The 24717-nt window shown below is 47.7% G+C and overlaps 1 protein-coding gene across 1 annotated transcript; it reads right to left on the bottom strand.

The window, feature by feature from the left end:
* Positions 1 to 5359: 5359 nt before the first annotated feature.
* On the bottom strand, positions 5360 to 18963 carry Psmd3 (proteasome 26S subunit, non-ATPase 3). Its single transcript, XM_031352733.1, has 12 exons — positions 18575 to 18963; positions 15661 to 15851; positions 15295 to 15432; positions 13247 to 13383; positions 10852 to 11042; positions 10473 to 10576; positions 7757 to 7871; positions 7555 to 7674; positions 7337 to 7440; positions 6934 to 7089; positions 5912 to 5962; positions 5360 to 5806 (listed from the first exon to the last, which is right to left on the bottom strand). The coding sequence occupies exons 1-12, from the start codon at positions 18780 to 18782 to the stop codon at positions 5729 to 5731; spliced, it is 1593 nt and encodes a 530-aa protein (XP_031208593.1). The 5' UTR covers positions 18783 to 18963; the 3' UTR covers positions 5360 to 5728.
* Positions 18964 to 24717: the final 5754 nt, after the last annotated feature.

The following is a 24717-nucleotide window of genomic DNA, read 5'->3' as shown; positions in this document are numbered from 1 at the left end:
ACCCAGGCCTGAATTGCTGCAGGGTGTTGGATCTGAGTTGTCCAACAAGGCTGGTGAAACCCTGGAGGGGATAGCAGGGAACTCAGGCCCTGGGGAAGGGACAGGCCCCCAGATCAAGACTGCTCTAGCCTCTCCATCCTCTGGCAGACATGCTTGGGTAGCCCCCTCTGCCCTTCATTTGTGATTCTCAAGTCACTCATACCTGGGACAAACATTCCAAGAGAGAAGGAAGAACCTGTCCTCACTTAAGGCCCATAAGCTTTCAGGTGGCTGTCTCCTGCACACCCTAGATAGGGTCTTACTGTCTGCGCCTGCCCCATATTTGGGTAAAAACAAAATGGTCCAGCATTCAGGCCATTCTGTCCCAGGCTGATTAGCTGGGAACTCCCCAATACCCCCCATTATGACTCATTTCATTAAGCCCCTGGATCCTGGCAGAGAGGCAGAGGAAACCGGATGTCTGCCTTGAATGAATCAAGACCCTTTGGGGCTCCTTGCTCACCTGACCTTGCCTTTTTGCTTCCCTTGGCAGATTACCTCGATGTAGCCGAGTCTAGGGCATCTGGTGTCAGGGGCTGGGACATGCAGTGTCCCGATGATCTCTGCTCATCATGTAGCGGTCCCGTGAGCTGGCTTGAGTAGACGCAGGCTGGGGTGAGAAAGGAGAAGCTGCATCTCCAATCCTAGAATTCTGTCCAGTGTTAGCTCTGGAAGAGACCTTTCGGTGTTTTCAACCCGGTGAACTGGGCCAGAAAGGGAAATGCCTTGCCCAATCATGGGTAGTAGAGTTACAGGGACATCCCAGTCTCTCCCAACAGGGTTTTACTGCCTAAAAAGGAGGACGGGATCCCTTGTCTGACTGGTGGCATCTCAAGCTGGGTACTTTCTGAACTATTTCACCCCCACCTTTTGGGCCAAGGAATATAGACATTTTTTGATGTTGAGGCATACCTGATGGGGCGGAGCCATCTCTGGGACTAGGCTGCCCTCTGGTGGCCACAGACATCATGGGTGTTAACGACATGTCCTCTCTGCTTGAGAGGGCAGGGCAAGGGATTTCCATTCTGGTTTTTTGTTTTTTGTTTTGGATTTTTTTTTTTTCCTTTTTGGTTTTTCAAGACAGGTTTTCTCTGTCTCAACAGCCCTGGCTGTCCTGGAACTCATTCTGTAGACCAGGCTGGCTTTGAACTCAGAAATCCCCCTGTCTCTGCCTCCCAAATGCTGAGATTAAAGGCATGTGCCACCACTGCCTAGTGAGATTTCATTCTTTTTTGTTTGTTTGTTTGTTTTTGTTTGTTTGTTTGTTTGTTTGTTTGAGATTTTATTCTTTTTTGAGACAGGGTTTCTCTGTGTAGCCTTGGCTGTCCTGGAACTCACTCTGTAGACCAGGCTGGCCTTGAACTCAGAAATCCACCTGCCTCTGCCTCCCAAGTGCTGGGATTAAAGGCATGTGCCACCACCGCTTGGTGAGATTTTATTCTTAAAACATGCTAACTGGCAACAGCTGCCTACCTCATATGTCACAAACTCAAGACCCTGACAGGGGTCACATATCAGATAGACATCTTGCATATCAGATATTTATATTATAAGTCATAACATTAGCAAATTACAGTTATGAAGTAGCAATGAAATCGTTTTATGTTTGGGGTCACCACAGCATGAGGCACTGGATTAAAGGGTTCAGTATTAGGAAGGGTGGGAGCCACGGTATTGGGGGTGGTGGGGATGCTGGGATCATTTGCCACTGTCATTTTGTCCTGTTTGCCAGTTGGTGGGCCGCAGACAAGGGGTGGCCTTGATGAAGCAAAAGGTCTCATCTGGGGTCTCAGAACTCAGAGATGATCTTCCCAAGCCCCCTTTGTTCTAGTGCCCCAACCAGCTAGAGTGTACCTCGGAGAGTGGAGAACAAAGACCAGAGGGCAGCATTTAGAATGTAGCTTAATTGATGTAGTACTTGCCTGGCATGGACAAAGCTCTGGGTTACATCTAACCCTGCATAAAACAGGCATGGTGGCACACGCCTGTCATCCCAGCACTTGGGAAATAGAGGTGAGAGGGTCAGAACCAGACCTGGCTAGAGAGGGGCCTTGAGGCCCCCAATATAGTGTAATCAATCATCACTGCTGCCAGTTGCTAACCAGAACTCAGTGGTAAGACTCTGTTGCCAACGACACCACAAGCTTGGGCACAGGGCATAGAGAGATCAAGCCGGAAGTTATCTCAGAGCTTCTTCCTTGCTGGCTGGACCTCAGAGCGTATGTAGGATGCTAAGAGAATTGCCATACAATGTCTTACTTGGCTATGGAGTCTGAACGTTGCACTACTGAGCCCAGGGCCTCTGGCATGCAACAGTGGCTTATTTATAGGGGTATTCAGTATCTTCCCAATTGAATTTGAGGCCTATTCCATAGGATGGAAAACCATTCTAGTGCTATAATCGTGGTCAGTGTCTATGTCTGAGAAGTCATGGGACCCAGGAGGGAAGCTAGTGCTGTTGTTCTGATAAATAGACATGATGTGTTGTCCAGTCACCATCTGAATAAGGATGTTTATTACTGTCATAGCTTGTCAGCTTTGGTCAGAGAAGCTTCTTTTTGTAGTGGTCAAAGCGCTGAGAAGTGACTGCTGGATGCTTAGCCATTAGTGAGAGAGCCGTATCACCCTCTCACAGCCCAGTGAGCATTGTGGATGAGAACAGAAAGAATGCAGGACTGGAGGAAGGAGCTGTGCAGCCGACACACCTCACCAGCAGCAGATTTCTTAAGAGGCATGGCCTGTGTGACGGTTTCCTAAAGGAGACCCCCACCCTCACCCCCACCCTGGGGAGATTTATAAGCAGCTTATGGTCACTGGAGAAAGAAGAGACTTTTTCTTCAGTAGCCATAGCAAGTTACCCATGCTTCTAATAACTCCTCCATGTTATTGTAAGAACCTTGAGCTGGATGCTGGTGGTGCATGCTTTTAATTCCAGGAGGTAGATTTCTGAGTTATAGGGCAGCCTGGTCTACAGAGTGAGCTCCAAGACAGCCAGGGCTACATGGAGAAAAACTCTTCTTGAAACAACAACAACAACAACAAAAAAGAACCCCAAGGAAGTTCATTGATTACCAAAACACAAGAGAGGAGACAGGGAACTGGCTGTGAGGAGGAGGAGGACCAGCAGGAAGGAAGTGAGGAGTAATGAGGAGCTAATATGGTCAAAATACGTTACATGTACTCTATGGAAATGTCACAGTGGATCCTGTAATTATGTGTAATTAGTATATGCTAATAAAAACAAGCTCAGGTTCATCCTTAGCTAGGTAGCAAGTGTGTGGCTAGCTTGGGCTATATGATGGAGTTGGGGGGGCGGGGAGATCAAAGAGCAATAGCTTCTTTCCCTGGACAAATCGCACAGGGCTGAGTGGGGCTAAACTGAAGAAGCTCAGAGGCCAGGGTGGTTCATGAGAGGCTGGCTGCAGAAGCCCTTGTTGTCAACTCCACTAAAGGCTCAGATTTTTTTTTCAAGGCTTGGGGCTGAACCCAGGGCCTCTGGCATGGTAAGCCCGCACCCTACCCTGAGCTACATCCCTGGCTTAATTAAAAATATATATTTACATATGTATATTAGTATTTCCCTTCTATACATGTATGTGTACGTATTCTGTGTCAGTAAGGGCACTGGATCCCTTGGGACTGTCATTGTGCATAGTGATGAGCCAGGTCCTCTGCAAAAGCAACAAGCTCTCTTAACCACTGAGCCATCTTTTTCACCTTGCCCATTATCTTTAAATGAGCATTTTTTTTCCCTTTTCATACTATATAATCTGAGCCTATGATGCAGTTGTATGTATAGCAAGCACAGTGGCCTATTGCTTTCTCTCCTGCCCAGCATCCAGGGTAATGCCCTGGTAATGCCCAGTAAGTACAAGCTTATGGTTACCACTTGATCCAAAGTAACCCTTTTCTTGGTTTGGCGAGTTTAGGACTTGGAGAGTTGACACCGTTCCAGAAAGTTGGGTAATTTGCTAAGACGTCCTGGTTCTTCCTCTTCTTGAATCTGTGAGCCTTTTTTTTTTTTCTTTGTCGTCAACCTCCTTGCTATCTGAAATTTTAAGGCCAGACTGTTCTGTGTAGTCAGTTTCCAGCCAACCATGAACTTTGCCTCAAAAACCAAAACTATAGAACACTTCAGGCACGAACAACTTGGAGACAGATAAGATCTACAAGAGTGCAGGGCTGGAGGGAGTCCCATCTCATAGAAGCAAGCACCTTCAGGCATTTTATGGCACTAGGGTGGCACTGGAGGTAACAATGCTGGGTCACTGTGACCAGGGCTGGGATCAGGAACCAAAACAAAGGCCAAACCCTGTGGAGTGAAATCTGAGGCTGCCCAGGTGGGTCAGTGTGTACTCCCCCAACGAATAATACTTTAGCCAGCCTGAATATCATGCCAGGCACTGGGGTGGCCATGGAAAGCCCATCTCTTCAGGAGCCTACAGACAGGCTGGCAAGACAAGGCTTTCCCACCAACCACTGCTCAGAAAAACATGACTAGGTGGCCCTGAGAAGGAACACAGATCTACACTGTCAGGCAGACAGGCTGGAAAGCAAGAGGCGGAGTGCCAGGTATCTCAGGTGATGGAGAGCTCAGCAGGGACAGAGGGTCAGTGCAGCAATCCAGGAACACAGGCCTAACTGCACTGACCCAGCAGGCCACTGTCATCAGTGGTGGGACTTTTGCCATGTGCAGCTGGGATTGGCTGAGGAGCTGGGGAGCACCATCCTGATCCCCAATTCTTTGTCCTCAGCCATCTCCCACAACACAGAGCCGTTGGGCACTGTTCTCACCCTGCCAGGCTTTGCTCTCTTGTGTACAGCACTTGAGGTCAGTTGCTCATTTTGGACTTTTCTGAGGCAGAGTCTCATGTAGCTCAGTTTGGTCTTACTCCTGATCCCATGCTAGGTAACAGGCTTGCACTATCAAGCCTGGTTTGTGTAGTTCTGGTAATCAAATCAAGATTCTATGCATGTTTGGCAAATACTCTGTCAACTGACTTCTATTCCCATTCTGTTTGCCCCTTGGAGCCTCTGGGAAGTTTAGGCTCCCGACTTGAAGAGCCAGGAGGCCAGAGTCTAGTTCTTTACTTGATGACAGGAGCACAGAAGTCTAAGGCACTCATCAATCTACCCAATACGTGAGAGCCCCAAGCCTGCAGCCTCCTGACTTCAGTTCACCTCACCTTGGCTTCTTCCCCTGCAGATGGATCCTGATCACACTTGGGGCTAAGATGCCAAGAAAAACCAAGCCATGTGGGCCTGCCAGCAGTGCAGTCAAGCAAGTGCTACATAGTAACTCACACCATGTACAAGGAGCTTTGGAGAACTTTTTATTGTTTAAAAATCATAATTGAAGCTTCAAAAACATAGAACCCAACGTGTACCAAACTCCAGGCCCTAGTCCACACCCTAATCCATGGTTCTGTCCGTTCCCTCCTGCCACCAACACCACCATGAGGCAGGATCCTGACTCCAGGAGACTGCCAACCACTCTCCTGCCCACAGGGTATTGTTACCAGCTACAGAGAGGCATGGTAGCAAGAAGGGGATGGTTGGCTCCCAGCATCCCTGACCCCTGCACATATGCAGTCTGTGAGCCATGTGTGGGGAAACGGAGAACAGGGGACCCCCGAGGGAAAAGACAAAAAGCCAGTCTCCACTCAGCCCACCCCTCCCCGGCCCTGCCTCAGGGGAAGCTGTCATCATCGTCCTCCGCCATCTCCTTGGCAAATTCCAGGTCCTGCTGCTCCCGCTCCCGCCGCTCCTGTGAGGAAGGGGACTGAGGGCTTCACCCAAGGAAGGGGCCACCCCGCCCCCAGCTCCTTCCCTGCTTCCATTTTGAAAAGGTCCACCCTTGATTCTTGCTCACCTCTGCAGACTCCAGGTCCTTGTTGTAGGATTTGGGAGGAAAGCGCATGGCCTGAAAACAGCAGGTGGAGAAAGAGAAGCAGGGATCACTAGGCCTTCCCATACCCAGACAGGGTCTGAACATGGTGGGCCATGGCTTCCTTCCTGTCTAGGTGGGAAGTGATCATCCGTCCATCCGTCTGTCCATCTGTCCCTCCCTCCATCCATCCATCCATCCCTCCATCCATCCATCCATCCATTCTATACTATCATCTATCTATCTATCTATCTATCTATCTATCTATCTATCTATCTATCTATCTATCTATCTACCTACCTACCTACCTACCTACCTACCTACCTACCTACCTACCTACCTACCTACCTACCTACGTACGTAGCTACCTATGTAAAGGCAGGTCTACATAGCCTTGGCTGTCCTTGAACTCCCTGAGATCTACCTGCCTCCACCCCAAGTGCTGAGTTTAAAGGCCATTACCACACTAGTTTAGAAGTAGATTCTTATACTACCAGACGTTAAATGTGAGGACAGAAAGGGCTGGATCTCGAAGAGCCTCACATGTCTGCAGTGTGCTTTACCAGATTTTAAGGCAGGCAGCAACACCCTGGCTCTCGGGGTAAGGAAGACGACCAGGAGGGAACAGTACCAAACTCAGGCAGAGAAGGGCTTAAATCTTCTGTGGAACTAAAGGCAAGCCTGGCCAAGTACTCCACAGGGTGAAGTGACTTCAGTCTCAGCAATTCCTGACACAGGGTAGCCAGACAGCAATTTACACGTCTCACAGGCAGAGACAGGCTTGGAAGAGGGGACCAAGCAAACTTGGAACCCTGCTTGCTCCTTCCCGGTGACATCCATACAGTCCTGCTGGCTAGGGCTATGGAGCCTTAGCTGAGTCCCTGTGGCCCCACTGTACATCAGTGGTTTGTAGACACTGGCTGGGAACTGGGCACTAATCCCTGAGGACTCCGGGGGAGGGAGGGTTGTAATGCTGACTATCCTGGCAGTAGCCAAGGGCTTCTCACCTTGACAGACATGTTGTGGATGTCCAGGCAGAAGGAGATGCGCTGGTGAAAGGCCAGCTGGGGCTCCCGGGTTGAGTAGATGTCAATCATCTCTTTGGATTGGACGTATCCCTTCTCGTGATTGATGCTGGCCTCAATTACGCCGTCCCGGATGGCCTGTGGATTCCCAAAGGGAGGAAAGGTCACCTCCTGTCAGACTTGTGCTGGTCAGACCCTCTGTCCTAACACTCACACACCCAGATTTACTCTCCTTTCTGGCAAGTTCCTGGCTTTGCTACATACTGGCATTTCCTAATGAGACTGGGTTACTGTTGAACCTCTGGCAAATTCCCTCCTACTTCTGCCCGCTATAACGGGCAAGAAGGTCATATCCTTGGCCACTGTGGCTCCTGAGCCAACCCACCTTGGCGACAATGAATTCTGCATCTTCTGGGCTGTCCAGCTGCAGCTTCTGGGCGATGTCGGCCAGGGAGATCCGGGAGTAGGACAGGCTGATCATGCGCACACCTGGGGGGGAACACTGATGGCCTCAGGACGTGGACAGGTCACCACCCACCAACCCACGAGGCTGCCCGTCTCAGAAAGAGAGCATCTACATCCTGTTCAGATCCAAATCCGTACCTGTCTTAATCACATTGTGTCGCAGTCGGATAATTAGGGTGTAGGTCCCATCTGTTTGAAACTTCTCCCCAAACTGATCCAGGACTTGGTTGAACTTGGCAAGATTTCCTGTCCTAACAGCTGTGTGGGGACAGAGTGGTTTAGCTGATATAAATGGACACACACACCAGGCCATGGGGCAGGGCTGTGGGAGCAGCCTTACCTTGGGTGAGAAGGAAGTAGGGCATGAGGGAGCGCTTTAGGGAGGGCTGACGGAACTGCAGGCGGTCTGGGATCTCTCCCAGCAGCAGCTCCACCACGATCAGAAGCTTGTGCACCTGCAGGGGTATGACACAGAGCACAGTGGGCAGGGCGCACATAGGTGGGGAAGGGAAAAACGATGCCTGGGCTCTGAACAGACATACTGAGGACAAGGGAGGCAGGCTGGGATGCAGAGTCAGCAGGCAGGCAAACTACACATAAACTGAGTACATTTAAAAGGGAGAGAGGTCACAGCGACTGCTCAGCAATTAATGTCTGCTGTTCTGGCAGGGGACAGTGTTCGGTTCCCAGAACCCACATGGTGGCTCACAACTGCCTGGGACTCTAGCTCAAGAGGATCTGATACCCTCTTTGGTCTTTGTGGGAACCCACCAACCCATGGCACACACTGACAAACAGCCTCTCCCACCCCCCGTGGCAGCACACACCCTTAAGCCTAGCACTCAAGAAACAGAGACAGGTGGATGTCTGTGAGTTTGAAGCAAGCCTATCTACATGTGAGTTCTTGGAGAGAGATCCCCCCCCTTCTCTCTCACACACAGACGCAGACAGACAATATACACACCAAAAAGCACGAGGGAGGGGGTGGGGTGGAGGTGGAGCGGCGCACTGGCGTGCCTTAGAATGCTCGTATTTACAGAGAACCTTCAGATTCTCCCCAGGATCTCAGAATAGAGCCCAGCCCAGCCCAGCCCAGCCCGACTTTGATGTTAGTTCAGTAAGACTTGTGGGCTTTGGACCTCAGCAGTGGAAAGGGAACATATTTATGTTTGCCTTTTCAAAAAAGCCAGGGTTGGGGACTGGAGAGATGGCTCAGTGGTTAAGAGCACTGACTGTTCTTCTGAAGGTCCTGAGTTCAAATCCCAGCAACCACATGGTGGCTCACAACCATCCATAACGAGATCTGACTCCCTCTTCTGGAGTGTCTGAAAACAGATGCAGTGTACTTACATATAATAATAAATAAATAAATCTTTAAAAAAAAACAACAGGGTTTCCTTATACACTCTAGGTTATATAGCCCAGGTTAACCCTGTACTTGTTACAGAATTAGAAACAATCCCGTATCCCAGCTCCCCATTGCTGGAATATGACATGTACCATGAAGCCTGGCTCAACATATGTGCTTTTGCTTATTTATATTTTATTTCTTTGAAAATTTCATAAAATATATTTTTATCATATTTATCCCCACTCCCTCTTCCTAATCCTCCCAGATCTGCTTCCAAACTGAATGTCTTTTAAGGTTTATGGAGGAGTGGCTGCTGCACTAGTGGATGCTAATGGCACCTCAGAAACAGTTCGCTGCAGACACTGGGGCAGTGAGCGGGGCACCATCTTTACTCCTAGCATTTGGGAGGCAGAGGCTAGCTTGGTCTATACAGTTAGCTCCAGGCTAACCAGGGATAAACAGTGAAACTGTCTTGGGGGCATGTAGGAGGGAAAGAGATAGGCATACAGATACATACAGACACACCACACATTTCTTTATAGACACTTCAACAGTTGGCCTCAAACTTGCACTGCTCCTGCTTGTGCTTCCTACGTGCCTGGGTGTACAGCTATGTCTCCCATACCCAGCTATATCTATATTTTAATAAGCTTTGGGGGTGGAGAGGGAGATGACACACCACACAAACCCCCTCCTTAAACCCAAACATTCCCCTTCTATCGTCGCATGCTTCATCAATGAACACTAGCCAAGACTCAGGACCAACTCTGCTTCATCCTGTCCCAGACACTACTGTAAGGACACATGTCCCCTCAGTCTTCTCTGAGATTCACCCCACGGAGATTCACCAGCATGTGACGCACTCTTTCCTTGTCTGTATCTGTGGTGCCTTTTGTTGATCTAGACAGGGTCTTACACTATACAGTCCAGACTGGCCCCTACCTGCTACCTTCCCGCGTCAGCCTCCCATTACAGGGATTACTGTGTGCCACCACTGCTGCCTCTTAAAAGAAATTTTAGTGTGACTTATATTGTAAGCCATCTACCAGGCTGCTCCTGTATCCCTGGAAATTCTTTTGTGTGAAAATCCTACTAATATTCCAAAAACCAGTTCAAATGTAAGATTTCTTATTCTTTAAAAACAAGCTGGCCCGCTCTGAACTTCTGAACAGAAATCCCATGCTCTCCAGCCCACTGATCCATCACTGAGAATGCTCATCCACCCTGATAAGGGTGCAATGGAGGCTGGTACCATTCTGAGGCAGGCACATAGGACAGGCTAGAGAGCTGAAGAACGGGATCCAAAGATGCGCTCTGGGACTTTCCATAGGCTCGCGATGCTTCGAGGCAACATTCTTCCCTCTCTGAAACATCCTTTCTTGTCATTCATGGTGCTCAACATCAAAGTCAACCCAGAGACCTTCTATGTCCAAGGGCTCTGAAGTGGCCAAGGTTTATGTACACAAAAGCCCCTCAGCTTTGTGAATCAGACAGGCATTTAAGGGAGTAAGGAAAACCCTGGGTTTATCAAGGAGACCCAAGTCCAAGCCTAGGAGAATTGTTCGGAGTTCTGGGAATTGCTGGAAATCAGAAACACTTCAAACTCATCTGAACGTAAGCCAGCAGAGGAGCTCAAGCATCAAGAAGCTTGGGCTCTAGCACAGGGATGCAACCTTAGGGGAGGGGCAAGCTAACCGTGGCTTACCGTCTGTTTGAAGCCAACGGCTGTGTGCTGTGGAGCCTTCCGAAGGGCATTGGTCATCGTTCTCCGGGCTTCTGAGTACTCCAGCTGAATAGCCTTGATTCGCCCTGGGGGACAGGAGGAGAGTGGGTCAAAAGGGTGGTGCAGTCCACTGTGACCGCCTCTACCCCTCTTTGGGCAAACACCTGGGCTTGAGAATACTGCCATCTCTTGCTTGCCTGATGATTTGTAGATTATCCCACGTGCGGGCCCAAGCTGTTACCTGGTCCCTCACGTGCCTATCTGGGATGAGTGCCGTCTGTACCAAACGGACCAACCCTGAAAGGTGTGCACCAAGGAGATTGAGCTATCTCCTGCTTTGTGGGTGGGGACCCCTGCTTACCTGTGTAATAGAGGTACCTGGCCCACTCATTGTTGTTAGCTTGCTCAGGGAACACAGACTTGGACACTAGCTTCTCGGCTTGATCATACAAGCTGTAATGGAGGTAATTCCGAAGCAGCAGGTTCAAAAGGGTAGCCTGTCCGTCAGCATCATGCCGGAGGGTGGCTGTCCGGAGCCGGGCATGCAAGAAGCTTTGAGAAGGAAAGGCAAAGGGATGTCAAACTCTTAAAACGAGGCCAGGCTTGGTGGTTCACACCTTTACTCCCAGCACTTGGGAGGCAAGAGGCCTCTATGAGCTTAAGGATAGCCTGATCTACAAAGAGTTTCAGGGTGACACAGTGAACCTGCCTCAAAAATAAACAAACAAACAAACAAACAAACAAACAAAAGCGTGTTGTCGCACACCTTTGATCCCAGCACCCAGGGGGCAGAGGTAGATGAGCCTCTGTGGGGCTGAAGGCAGCCTGGTCTACTTGTCTTGTTCTGGGATGGCCAGAGTTACACAGAGAGACCCCATCTCCAAAACAAACAATAAAAAAGTCTCAACTACAATTCTGAGCTGTCCTACTTAACAAATATTCATTATGGCCTGGCACTGTTCTAGAGAGTCAAAACTTGTGCTTAGGCCAAGTATGTGGTTTAGGCAGGACAGGCAGCAGCAGCAGAAGCCAGGAGGACATCAGGGGAAGAGGGCAGGGACACAGGAGGCAAGAGTGGCAGCCTTGCTTTCCTCTGTGCTTTGGGTTGCGAGCCTGCCTGAGCAGCTGAGCCATATCTCTGGCCCATTTTTTCCTTACATTATGTTTATCTGTGCACATGAGAGCCACAGTGTGTACACAAGGTCAGAGGACACCTGTAGGGTTGGTTCTGTCAGTCCAAAGCTTAAGTCCTAGGGTTCAAACTCAGGTCCTGAAGCTCAGCAGCCATGTCTTTACGCACTGAACCATTCAGCAGCAATAGGCCCTGGACTTAAGTTTGTTTTTTTGTTTTTTAAATTTATTACATTAAAAAAAATGTGTGGGGCTGGAGAAATGGCTCAGTGGTTAAAAGAACTGACTGCTCTTCCAGAGGTCCTGAGTTCAATTCCCAGCAACCACATGATGGCTCACTACCATCTGTAACGGGATCTGATGCCTTCTTCTGGTGTGTCTGAAGACAGGCATAGTGCACTCATATACATAAAATAAGTAATTCCTAAAAAACAAAGAAAGAAAGAAAGAAAGAAAGAAAGAAAGAAAGAAAGAAAGAAAGAAAGAAAGAAGGAAAGAAAGAAAAGTTAAAATGCGCGTACGCACACACTCTCAAACAATAACACAAATCTGGAGGTCAGAGGGCAACTTTTGGGACTTGGTTTCATCTTCTTCCATGTGGATCTCAGAGATGGAAATCAGGTTTGGACTTTTACCCACTGAAGCATCTCACTGGCCCAGGCCTGGCAGCTTGGTCACCACAGACCGAGATGGGCCGCAGGGAAGGAAGATGGACTTAAGAAGATGAGGAGAGGGTCCAGGCAGAGAGGAGCGTGTACAGGCTCTAAGGAAGCATGTCTGGTATGCTCAAGGACGAGGAGGGAGGGGTGGAGTGTAGAGAAGTGTAGAGAACTGAGGCCATGAGAGAAGGAGGAAAAAAGGTCAGGCCAGCTCTCCTAGAGAGAGAAATTACTGAGGACTTTTCTAAAGGGTGCAGGGGTGGGGTTAGGAGTGCAGTGGTATGGTTAGAGGTGCAGGGCTAGGGTTAGAGGCGCAAGGGTGGGGTTAGAGGTGCAGGGTTAGGGGTGGCAGTAGCAGATTTTGAACAGAAAGCCAAAATCTCCCTAGCTGTCCTTCCCTCTCTTATTCATGTACAATCCGCTCTTCCTGTGGGTGATAGGGGACAGACAGCTCTCTAGAGCCCGAGACTAGCCCACTATTCACCCAGAGCTGCCACCCCTGCAACTCAGGGTATGTTCCCTGTTAGCCTTGTTGCCTGCTGGGCACTTGGACAGTCTGAACAGAACGTCTATCAGGCTCAGCCTCAGTTATCTGAGCACCTAGTCACCAGGAGGGGCACGATCTGAAAGATTAGGATTAGAAGGTGTGGCCTTGTTGGAGGAAGCACATCACTGAGGTTTCAGAAGCCCATGCCAGTCTGTGACCCCTCAGTTAAGGACACAGCTCCTAGTTACTGCTCCAGCCCATGCATGTTCTCATGATAATGGACTAAAACCTCTGAAATCCCAGGTAAGCCCCCAATGAAATATTGTCCTTCATACGGTGCCCTGGTGATGGTGTCTCAAGCAACAGAACACTGACTAACACAGACCCTCACACCCACCAGCTCCATACTCTCTAGACCCACACCTCTGCCCAAGTGTTGACCAGGGCTCTGATCCCACGGAGACCTTGACTGCCCATACCTGCGCACCACATCCAGCTTGTCCAGGAACTCGTAGACCCGGGCGTGATAATAGTAACACTTGGCAGCTACAAGGTCCAGGGCTCGGCGGTTCTGAGTACTGATCTTTTGCATCAGGTCATCAGAGATTTTCTGTGCCTGGTAGGGTTCAGGAGGCAAAAGAGAAGCAAGTGATAAGTCCTGCCTCCAAAAGTCACAGAGGAAACATCACGAGCGTGCAATTCTGTTCCCAGGTGCATATCTAAGAGAACTGCAAACAGCTGCACACAAAAGCCTACAGACAAATGTTCAGATCTGCACCATTTAAAATAACCCCAGCATTTCTTGGTAGCTGAAGAATGTATAAATAACCAAGTGTGGTGCTGTAGGCCTGTAATCTTGTTTTTGGATGAGGAAGGAAGATTCAGAGGGCGGCTAGGCTGGGCCAGAGTAAGACAATGTCGAAAAAAGAAATAGAACTAAACAAAAAATAGTAACAATAAGCAAAGTAAGACATATTCATTAGACTACTATTCAGTCACAAAATGTGATTCCATCTGCCAGAGTGCAGCAAGTCAGGCCACAGAGTACATCACTGAGGTAAGCTCAGCACACAGTGCTCGCCGAAAACCAGCACACAGGAAGTACTAGGCTGCACCTTCAGCTAAACAACAGAGTGGTGTGCTCACTGGCCCATGATATGCTATCTCCCCATGCATAATCTTTAAACTTTGTATTAAGTGCAAGGAGCAAATCTTCCAAAGAGACAGAAAGCACACTGGTGGCTTGTGGGAAAACCGAGGCTGGCAAATAACTGACGGCAGGCATGGTGTCTGTGCTGGAGCAAGGGATGTGTCCCTGGAGTCAGTGCTGATGGCTGCAAACCTTCAGTGTATATACAGTAAAACCCTTCTGCGTATATATAGTAAAACCGACTCTATATAGTAAAAAGACAGATTTTATCTAGAAAACAAACAAAACAGTGTGGTGAAAAAGAAAAAAACAGCAGGAAGAGAGGCTCCCGTCATTTGTTTTTTCTTTTTTTGGTTTCTTGAGACAGGGCTTCTCTATGTAGCCCTGGCTGGCCTGGAACTCGGAGATCCACCTGCCTCTACCAGTGCTGGGATTAAAGGCGGCGCCACAAGCACCCAGCAAGCCCTATCATTTTTGCATGTCAAGCAAGATGGCGTGCTCTGGCGAGAGGCTACAGAGAAGGGTAAGCATCCACTCTCCCGTACTGGACATGCTTCAGGCCACAAGTGAGAGAGTTTCATTTTATTTTTCTCTTATGTGTATGAGTGTTTTGCCTGAATGATATTAAGTGCACCACATGCCTGCTTGGTGCCTATGCCAGAAAATAATGTTGAATTTCCTGAAGCTGGAGTTATGGTTGTGAACTGCTGCCACCTGTGTGCAGGGTATCAAACCTGGGTCCTCTGTAACAGTAGCCAGTGCTCTTAACAGCTGGACCACCTCTCTAACCTCATAGAGTTGGCTTCTTAAAAAATATAATTTTGAAGCCGGACGGTGGTGGCGCATGCCTTTAATCCCAGCACTTGGGAGGCAGAGGCAGGTGGATTTCTGAGTTCGAGACCAGCCTGGTCTACAGAGTGAGTTCCAGGACAGCCAGGGGCTACACAGAGAAACCCTGCCTTGAAAAAACCAAAACAAAAAGACCAAACCAAACCAAACCCCCCCCCCCCACAATTTTGAAAAAGTATTACTTTTATTGGTATATGCATGTACCCTATGTTAATATGCCTACATCAGTCTCTCAAGTTTCGAGATTAAAGGTATGTACCACCACCTATTGGCTATCATTTCTTAAAGATCTATGAAAGTTTATTTTGTGCAAATGTGAGATATGATCACACTATGCAGCCTGGACTGGTCTTGAATTTGTATTTTGTCCCAGCATCTGAGTATTGGGGTCACAGGCGTGCACCACCACGCCTGGCTTGGGGAGATGAAAACAAGAGTTCACAGTGACCCCCTCTACTTCATCCCTGGAGACCATCTCCCCCCAGAGCCCGTAGGGCTTGCTAATCACTTCCACTGCATCCTGGGTACCTCTTTGTAGCGCTTGCTGTTCATCAGGAAGATGACCACGAGCAGCTGGAGATAGGCTTCCACCTCAGGCAGGAGGGGTGCTGATGCAGCTTTTCCTGTTCGAGGACGGAACTGCAGATCGGCTTCTGTGTCCATGGGCTGGGAGAGACAGATCAATCAACAGAGTTTTTCTAATATACACAGAGAATTTGCCAGAGGCTGAGGAGACAAAATTAAAGGCAGTCCTTCTCCTGGAGTGTCAGGAGGCTAACAATAGAGTACAATAAAGATCTCAATAGTTTCACACAAGTCTTGACTTAAGGAGGAGGCCAGCACACTCAAGATCACTGCAAATCCTATTACACATCGGAAGCTAGCCCCACTCACTTCTTCTAGGAAGGGTAACAAGAAGTCTCGAGTGGCGTTATTGGAGGTGAAGAAGCCATGCACGGCCTTGTACAGAACATAGTGGTTGAGGCGGCGTGACGTGGACGGCAGCATCCGCAGCGCCCTCAGCACGAATCGTGGCTCCTTGCCAGAAACAGCCTTCTCTAGCTGTCTCACATGCTCTTTGATGTCTGTAGAGGACCAGAGAGGAAAAAGATGTTACTTGTAATTCCTTGGGTTTCCCCAGCTCTCTGAGAGAACAGTTCCATGGATGTCTTAGAAAAGGGTTGGAATGTACATTCACCCCTTTTGGCCCAATAGGGTTAAGCAAATTTATGGATGTGGCACACCAATTTTCATACATAACAAGGAAATAAGGAAAAAGCTAGCTGGGCAGGGGATAGGGCAGAGGACAGCAGAAAGGCCTAGAAAAGAAAACAGTGGAGAAACCACGTAGAAGAAACTCATGGAGATTCACCAGAGCTCAACTCACGGAAAGACTTTGTAAATAATGGAGAAATCTCACACAGAGACAACACTCCATGAGTGTAACTACAAAAAAGCCTTCTGAAAAGAAACATGGAACAATATGACCAGATTCACATCTCATTTCACAAAGAATTTATATAACCAGGGAAGAGAAACTACTGCCATAACTTCAAAACAAAAGTGGATATGCTGGCAATCAGGGATGGCAGAGTACTGAAACACAGGAGGACTGTGCTTTGGTAGCAGTCAAAGATCTAAAACCGGAACCACTTTTATACTAATAAATTAGCAATAATTAAAAGAATGGCAACATAAACAGTAGGGAAAAACATTTATGCTGTAAATCATATTTTTAGGACAACATAAAAAACTTTAGAACTGGGGCCCGAGGATATGGCTCAGTGGTTAAGAGTACTAGCCGCTTTGTCCAGAGGTCCCACTCCCAGCACCCACATGGTGGCTCATACCTGTCTATAACTTGAGTTACAGGGGATCAGGTGACCTCTCATGGCCTTGGTAGGCACTGCACACAGGTGCATTTACAAACATGCAGGTAAGATACTCACACTCACATACACACACACATTTAAATTCAGACACATTTTTTTGATTTAGGTGTACAAATTCTGGGAAGCTACATTTGTTACAAAAGTAGATTAAAAACTTTGGAATAGTGATGACCTCAAAACTACTTTAAAGAGCAAGAAACAAGGAAAAAGAAAAACTTAAATGTGTAGCAATTAAGAGAACCCTCTCTGAGTCTCACTGCCCACTTAACAATGGTGTCTGCCATAGTAACTGATACAGCTATTATAGATGGAGGGCTCACTGCAATAGTAGCTGTTACAGTTACAGTGACTATGTATGGAGGACTCACTGTGTACTTATATCACATGCTAGGCACAGCTCATATGCTCCAATGTTCACAATAACCCAACAAAACAGCTCATGCTATTAATTCACCCACACACAGGGAAACAGATTCTGGAGTTTATACTCTCCATCACTATACTAAGTAGTCAACAAATGCTTCTCCCATAAATTGAACCCTATGTTTATGGATGGGTTAAATGAAGCAAAAAAAATGATAGTATCTTTACATACTAATGCCCTGATCCAAACTGTGCACTTCAGAGATTTCAGTTATGGAACAGTTTGAAAATACACAGGGAAACATGTCAACTCTGGCTGAAATTTTCTCCCTGTTGTCTTAAAATGCTCACATGTTCCAAAGTTTCTACAGTGAATACAAACACACACACACACACACACACACACACACACACACACACACACACACACTCAGGCAATGCTGAGTGCCATCTCTGCCACTGGAATCTGTTATTTCAGGTAAGAAGACCTTTACTGTATACAGATCCTGCTGTCAACTTTAGAATGGGAGTTGATGCAGTCCATACATACTTGCTCCAAAGCACCACTCAGGACATAACTTGGCCTAGCACTATGTTTTTAAGTAGTTTCTCGTGCAGGAGAGAGAGAGAGAGAAAGAGAGAGAGAGAGAGAGAGAGAGAGAGAGAGAGAGAGAGAGAGAGAGAGAGAGAGAGAGAGAGAGAGAGAGAGAGAGAGAGAGAGAGAGAGAGAGAACAAACTACAGAACATCACCCTGAAAAGTCTCATCGCACCCACTTCAAACATAGACAGGATATACTAAGTGGGGAAAAAGTAAAACAGCAACTTAAGCAGGACAAGGGGACAATAGGAACCTAAGAACGGGCTTCTGGTGTTGGCTTATAGGAGATAGGAGTCGGGGCCACAGATAAGCATTATAAACTAAAAGAGAAAGAATCGGGGGTTGGGGATTAATTAATTAATTCAGAAGTAAATGCGTGTATGTGCCTGAACTCTTTAGGAAAGGAGGGGTAAGAACCTTAGGAGAGTGGAAAAGTGCACCGGGACAGTTTAGATGCTTTAATTCCAGAAGTAAGGAAGCAATACAAGGTAGAAAGGCTCTCCGAGGGAATTTGCTAAAGGAGGCTAGAGGTACAGAACCCTTCTTAATAAACTCTTAAACTAGGGGGTCAGTGTAATGTTACCCTGGCTTCTTTAGACACAAATACAAATGCTGATTTCTACATTATCAATAACAGGCGCTAGAATCCAAGGACTGAAGAAAGACTTCAGGAGACTTAGACTCCTGAAGGAGGCTTCAGGAGACTAAGATGCAACCCCAGATGAGGACAGGGAGTGGGAAGAGAGCAGTGCGCAGACTAGAGAATAGGTTCGGTCATCGGCTGGGGTCGAGGGAGTCAGGGTGGTTGGGCGGGCACTTCTGACCCCAGACCCATTGACCGAATACACGGAACAGAGGTAGGTGAAGGCTACGCAGAGGTCCCAGCAAGAAGTTGCATCACCCTGGCCGCTGTCACCCGTGATCGCGGCACGACCCCGACGTGGGCTCCCGTACCTTCTAAGGTGACAGTGTCCAGCTCTCGCTGGGAGTGCTCGGTCGTGGCTGCCTTGCCGTCTCCCTCCCCCGTGGAGCCGCTCCCAGCTGCTGCCTCCTCTTTCATCTCCACATCCTGGGGGGCAGGCGGCGGCGGTTCTTGTTCCCCTCCCGGCGGCGGCTTTGCCTTGTCGGCGCCTCGGCGCCGCGCCGAGCCCTCCTGCTTCATGGTGCCCGGGGTTGCGGCCTAGTCCGGGGACCGAAGCAGGGGCCTCGCGTAAACCCTCACACCAGAGACCAGGCACAGAGACGGGCCTGCACACCAGCGCGGGCTCGCGTCGGGCCGCACGATGACCGAGCAGCTGCAAACTCCTTCCCGGCGCTGGGGCTTCTGGGAAATGCCAGGCATGGCAAGCAGATGGCCGAGTCCACAGAAGTAAAACAAATCAACAGCCGAGGTGCACGATGAAGGCGGATCTTCTAGGAAGTGGGAGGACTATGCAAGAAACGATGAGGGCGGGTCTTCTAGGAAGTGGGAGGAGTCTGCAGGAATTCGTAGGACTCGAGAGTGGGGATTTTATCTTCCTCTTGAGTGCACGTCTTTGGATGTCCGCGAGAGGTCTCTTTAGACCCCAAACTGGGCTACAACAGACTCTAATACGTAAATGAGTAGGACCTATCGGAGCTCAGATCCGGATGACATAATGAGTTGCCGGGCAGGTTCCTTTCCACCTTCCGCCCCGCCCCCCTCCGTCAAGCTCTCCCAGTTTGCGCGGGTCAGGTCCCCAAAGAAATCCGCCAGGCTCGTGCTCTCAACGCCCGCCAGATGCTTCCAGCACCAGAAAGAAAAGTAGCTTGTGGATGTGTAGCTAGGCTGTTAGGCTTATGATAAACTGAGCTCAACCCCTAGGGCCTCCGAACTTCCTTGTCAAATTTTTGTATAGTGCTGAATATAAGGCATACCTTCTCTGCAGCCTGGGAATGTGGGGTAGTGTGTATTTGTGTAGAATTAGTCAAATTTAATAATAGGAGTCCACACTGTATACTGCTTAGGGGCAGTATATGTAGGATTGTTGAAAAACCTAACCGGCTCAGCGTGGTGGCGCAAGTCTTTTATCCCAGCACTCACGAAGCAGAGACAGGTGAGTTTCTGTGAGTTCGAGCCTCAGCCTGGTCTACAGAGTGAGTTCCAGGACAACCAGGGCTACACAGAGAAACCCTGTCTCGAAAAAGCAAACAAACAACAGCTCAAGAATGTAATAAAGGGCCAGGTGTGTACACAACTTTAACCTCAGTACTAGTGAGGCAGATCATTGAGTTCAAAACCCAGCCTGGTCTGCAAGGCTAGAACAGCCAGAACTACACAAAAAGAACCTGTTTCAAAAAAAAAAAAAAAGTAATGTTGAAGGTCGGTGAGATGGCTCAAGGGAGTAAAGGCACTTGCTGCCAAGTATGAAGATACAAGTTCCATCCTTCCCGGGTCCCATGGTAGAAGGAGAGAACTGAATCCTACGTTTTTCTCTGACCTCCACAAGCAAGCTGAGGTATGAGTTCCCCCATCCTCTCCCCCCATAAATAAATTTTTTTAACTGTTTTTCTATATTACACTGGATGTCAGGGAACTCACTCTGCCTCTCTCTATCTCTCTTTTTTAAAGATTTATTTATTTTATATATATCAGTACACTGTAGATGTGCACATGGTTGTGAGCCATCATGTGGTTGCTGGGAATTAAACTCAGGACCTCTGCTCACTCCAGCCCAAAGATTTATTTGTTATTATATATTAGTACACTGTAGCTGTCTTCAGACACACCAGAAGAGAATATCAGATCTTATTATGGATGGTTGTGAGCCACCATGTGCTTGCTGGGATTTGAACTCAGGACCTTCAAAAGAGTAGTCAGTACTTTTAACCACTGAGCCATCTCTCCAGCCCCTCACTCAAATGCTGGAATTAAAAGCATTTGCCACCACTACTAAGCATACATTTTTTTTTAAAAAAATAATGTAAATATGGTGGTTCGACTATGCTTGACCCATAAGGAGTGGCACTATTAGATGTGGCCTCGTTACAGTAGGTGTGGCCTTGCTGGAGATAGTGTGTCTCTGTGGGGGTGGGCTTTGAAGTCTCCTAGTGCTCCAGCTCTGCTCAGACTGGAAGAGACCCTCCTTCTGGCTGTCCTTGGAAGCCAGTCTCCTTCTGCCTGCCTTCGAATCAAGATGTAGAGCTCTTGGCGACTTCAGCCCTTCATCTGTCTGTAAGATGCCATGCTTCCCACCATGATGGTAATGGACTTAACCTCTGAAACTGTAAGCCAGCCCAAGTAAATGTTTGCCTTTATAAGTCTTGCCTTGGTCATGGTGTCTCTTCACAGCAATAAAACCCTAACTAAGACAGTAATATACCCTGGCAGGCACAGTGCCCCACTCCAGTAATCCCAGCACTTAGGCCGAGAGAAGTCTATTACTTAGAAGTCAGCCTAGGCTATGGTGTGAGAGTCTGCTGCACTCTCCAGAGCTCTAAACAACTGGACAAGCAAGATGAGTCAGTGGGTAAAGGTGTTGCCACAAGCCTGAGGACATGTGAGTTCCATTCCTGGAACCCAGGTAAAGGTGGAAGGAGAGAACTGAATCCATAAAGTTGTCTACTGACCTCCACAAGGGGGCAGTGGCATGTGACAATCACTCATTGTCTTCATCACCATTATTATCACCATCACCATCATCACCAACCCAGTCATTATCACCATCACCATCATCAGCATCACCACCACCACTACCATCACTATCACCACCACTACCATCGCCATCATCTTTTCTAAGTTGAAATACCAGAGGATGTCTCACAGAGACCTTTAGAGAGAGTGGATGGTCTGCATTCTGGTCTCCAGTGCACTGAGGGGATGAAATCTGCACATCTCTTCTGGTGCCAATACATTATATTCTGTTATGTGTTGAAGAGTCAGGAGAAACCTGTACATCCAATCCTTGGTCAGCATCAGTTTTGAGGATACAGCTGTCAGAAGAAGGAGACAGAGGGTGTGTTCTGCCTATGCTCTCCCTTGTATTTATAATACTCAGGACATCTTCCTTCCTTTGTGTTTGTTTTAAGACAGGGTCTCACCATATGGCCCAGGCTGTCCTGTAACTCACAGAGATTTGCCCTTTGCCTCAGAGTTCTGGGATGAAAGGGAGTTAGATCTTTATCTGCCCCACTACATCTGGCTATAGCATCTCTCTCTCTCTCTCTCTCTCTCTCTCTCTCTCTCTCTCTCTCTTTTTCTCTCTCTTTCTCTCTCTCTCATACACACACACTTGTTTTTTGTTTTTTGTTTTTTTTTAAAAAGATTTTATTTATTTATTATATGTAAGTACACTGTAGCTGTCTTCAGACACACCAGAAGAGGGCGTCAGATCTTATCTTATCTTATCTTATTATAGATGGTTATGAGCCACCATGTGGTTGCTGGGATTTGAACCCAGGACCTCTGGAAGAGCAGTCAGTGCTCTTAACCTCTGAGCCATCTCTCCAGCCCTGGGTTTTGTTTTATTTATTTATTTATTTATTTATTTATTTATTTATTTATTATATGTAAGTACACTGTAGCTGTCTTCAGACGCACCAGAAGAGGGCGTCAGATCTCATTATGGGTGGTTGTGAGCCACCATGTGGTTGCTGGGATTTGAACTCAGGACCTTCGGAAGAGCAGTCAGCCCCGGCTTTTGTTTTTTAAAATGAGGTTTCTCTATGTAGCCTTGGTTGTTCTGGAGCTTGTTCTGTAGATCAGTCTGGCCTTGAACTCAAAGATCCACTTGCCTCTTCCTTCCCAGGGCTGGGATTTTTAAAAAAGGCCTTCCTGTGCTACCACTGCCTGACTCTTTTTTTAAATTATTATTTTATGTTATGTGCATGGGTGTGTTGCTTCCATGTATGCCTGTGTGAGAGTGTTGGATCCTCTGGAATTGGAGTACAGATAGGTGTGAGCTGCCAAGTGGGTGTTGGGAGTTAAACCTGGGTCTTCTGGAAGAGTAGTCAGTGCAATTAACCACTGAGCCATCTCTGCAGCCCTGCATATCTTTTAAAAATTGTGATTATTTACTTATTTAGTTGGGGGGCACTTTTACCACGATGTACAAGTGGAAGTCGGAGGATAGCTTTCAGAAGTTCTCTCTTTCCACCATGTGGGGTCTGGCAATGGAAGTCAGGTCATGAAGCTTGGCAGCAGGGCCTTTACCTGCTGAGCCACCTTGCTGCTGTCCCTACCTGTCTTTTTAATTATTTTTATTCTATTGTGACAACTCTCTGTATTAAATAGTCACTTGCCAAACAGAAATGTGTGCTCCGGTTTTGGGGCACACATCTGGACCTGTTCATCTAAGTGGTCCTCTCACCGCACCACTCAGGGTTGGGGGACAGGGAACAGAACTTTTAAATGAGCACAGGGATACACTTAGTAAAGCTCCCACACAAGACTCTGGGGACTGTGGGTGTGTGGGAACAGTAAAGGGAGAAAACAGACCAGCTTTGTTATTCATCCTTCCAATCAAAGCAGTTACCCTTCTGGATGGTTGAGGTGTTAGCTCATCTCTCTCTTAAGTTTACATCACAAGGAGACAAGTCAGCAGAGAGCAAGCAACCCAGTAGACCGGAAGGTTTCAGAAGATGCTGAATAGGTAGGACGGCTAACTGTGAAGTTTGTGAGAGCTGGTCATGAGTTCTTGCAGTGTGGTGGAACTGACCTGGGCAAGGAAGTAGGTAAGGAGGGGGAGATTCTGACTCCTGGGGCCTGAATTCTTGGAGACACATTCTACTCATAAAAATGGTTTAAATGAGCAGGGCAGTGGTGGTGCACACCTTTAATCCCAGCACTTGGGAGGAAGAGACAGGTGGATTTCTGAGTTTGAGGCCAGTCTGGTCTACAGAGTGAGTTCCAGGACAGCCAGGGCTACAGAGAAATCCTGTCTCAAAAAAACCAAAAAAAAAAAAAAAAAAAAAAAAGGGGTGGGGTGGGAGCAGGAGAGATGGCTTAGTGGGTGTGTCTAAAGACAGCTACAGTGTGAGTGGGGCCAGAGCAAGAAGACAAAGTGTCTGAAGACAGCTACAATGTACTTACATATAATTAATAAATAAATCTTAAAAGGAAAAAAAAAGAACACTGGCTGCTCTTCCATAGTTCCTGAGTTTGAGCCCAGTACCCACACAATGGTTCACAACCATCTCTATTCCAGTCTAGGGATCAAACCCTTTCCTCTGGCCTCCGAGGGCATGAGGCACACAAGTGGTGAACACATACACATGTATGGAAGAGGGAAGAGGAGATAGAGATGTTTGAGGGATCACGGTGAGAAGGTTCTGCTTGCTGCCATGGCTGATGAATGACTTTGATTCCTGGACCCTAACAACTCTCAAAGGTTGTCCTCTGACCTGTGACAGCATGCCATGTCGTACATGCTGCCCCCCCCAATAAATGTAAATAAATCAGACTGGTGACAAATGTTCAAAACCAGCTTTAGGCAGATGTTGATGAGAACCCAGACGTTTAATGAGATTATAATATACAGGCCAAGCCTATCCATGCTATTGCCTCTATGCCCATCCTGAATTGAGGATTGAAAACAAAGCTAGGGCTGGAGAGATGGCTCAGGTTGGAAGAACACTGACTGCTCTTACAGAGGCCCTGAGTTCAATTCCCAGGAACCACATGGTAGCTCACAGCCATCTGTAATGGGATCTGATGCTCTCTTCTGGTGTTTCTGAAGAGAGCTACAGTGTACTTATAAACAAAATAAATAAATAAAGATTATAAAAATTAAAAAAACAAAACTAAACTAAACTAAAGCAGCGGTTCTGAACCTTCCTAATGCTGAACCCTTTAATCCAGTTCCTCATGCTGTGGTGGCCCCCAACCATAGAATTATTTTCATTATTCCTTTGTAGCTGTAATTTTGCTCCTGTTAGGAGCTGTAATATAAATATCTGATATGAAGGATATGATATCTGATCTGCAACTCCTGTGAGTCTTTGACCTCCTAATGGGGTCGTGACCCACAAGTCGACCCACTGACTTAAGGGTTCAGGTCCTAGTCTTGGGTGCCCCTCCTCTCTCTTCCTCTAATTTAATTTTTTTTGTTTTGAGACAGGATCTCACCTTCATTTTCTAC

This window comes from Mastomys coucha, unplaced genomic scaffold (assembly GCF_008632895.1).
Source record: "Mastomys coucha isolate ucsf_1 unplaced genomic scaffold, UCSF_Mcou_1 pScaffold5, whole genome shotgun sequence".
In the NCBI taxonomy this organism is placed as follows: Eukaryota; Metazoa; Chordata; class Mammalia; order Rodentia; family Muridae; genus Mastomys; species Mastomys coucha.
This window is presented reverse-complemented; position numbering and strand designations above follow the sequence as displayed.

What these genes read in the sequence shown, in the direction of transcription:
- Psmd3 (XM_031352733.1), bottom strand. Translation starts at nt 18,782, where the DNA reads ATGAAGCAGGAGGGCTCGGCGCGGCGCCGAGGCGCCGACAAGGCAAAG. An exon ending in TGTTACCCTTCCTAGAAGAA is followed by an intron (nt 15,433 to 15,660) that starts GTGAGTGGGGCT and finishes TGTCTCTCCCAG; the next exon opens with CCCATGGACACAGAAGCCGA. An exon ending in CTACTTCCTTCTCACCCAAG is followed by an intron (nt 7,675 to 7,756) that starts GTAAGGCTGCTC and finishes GTCCCCACACAG; the next exon opens with CTGTTAGGACAGGAAATCTT.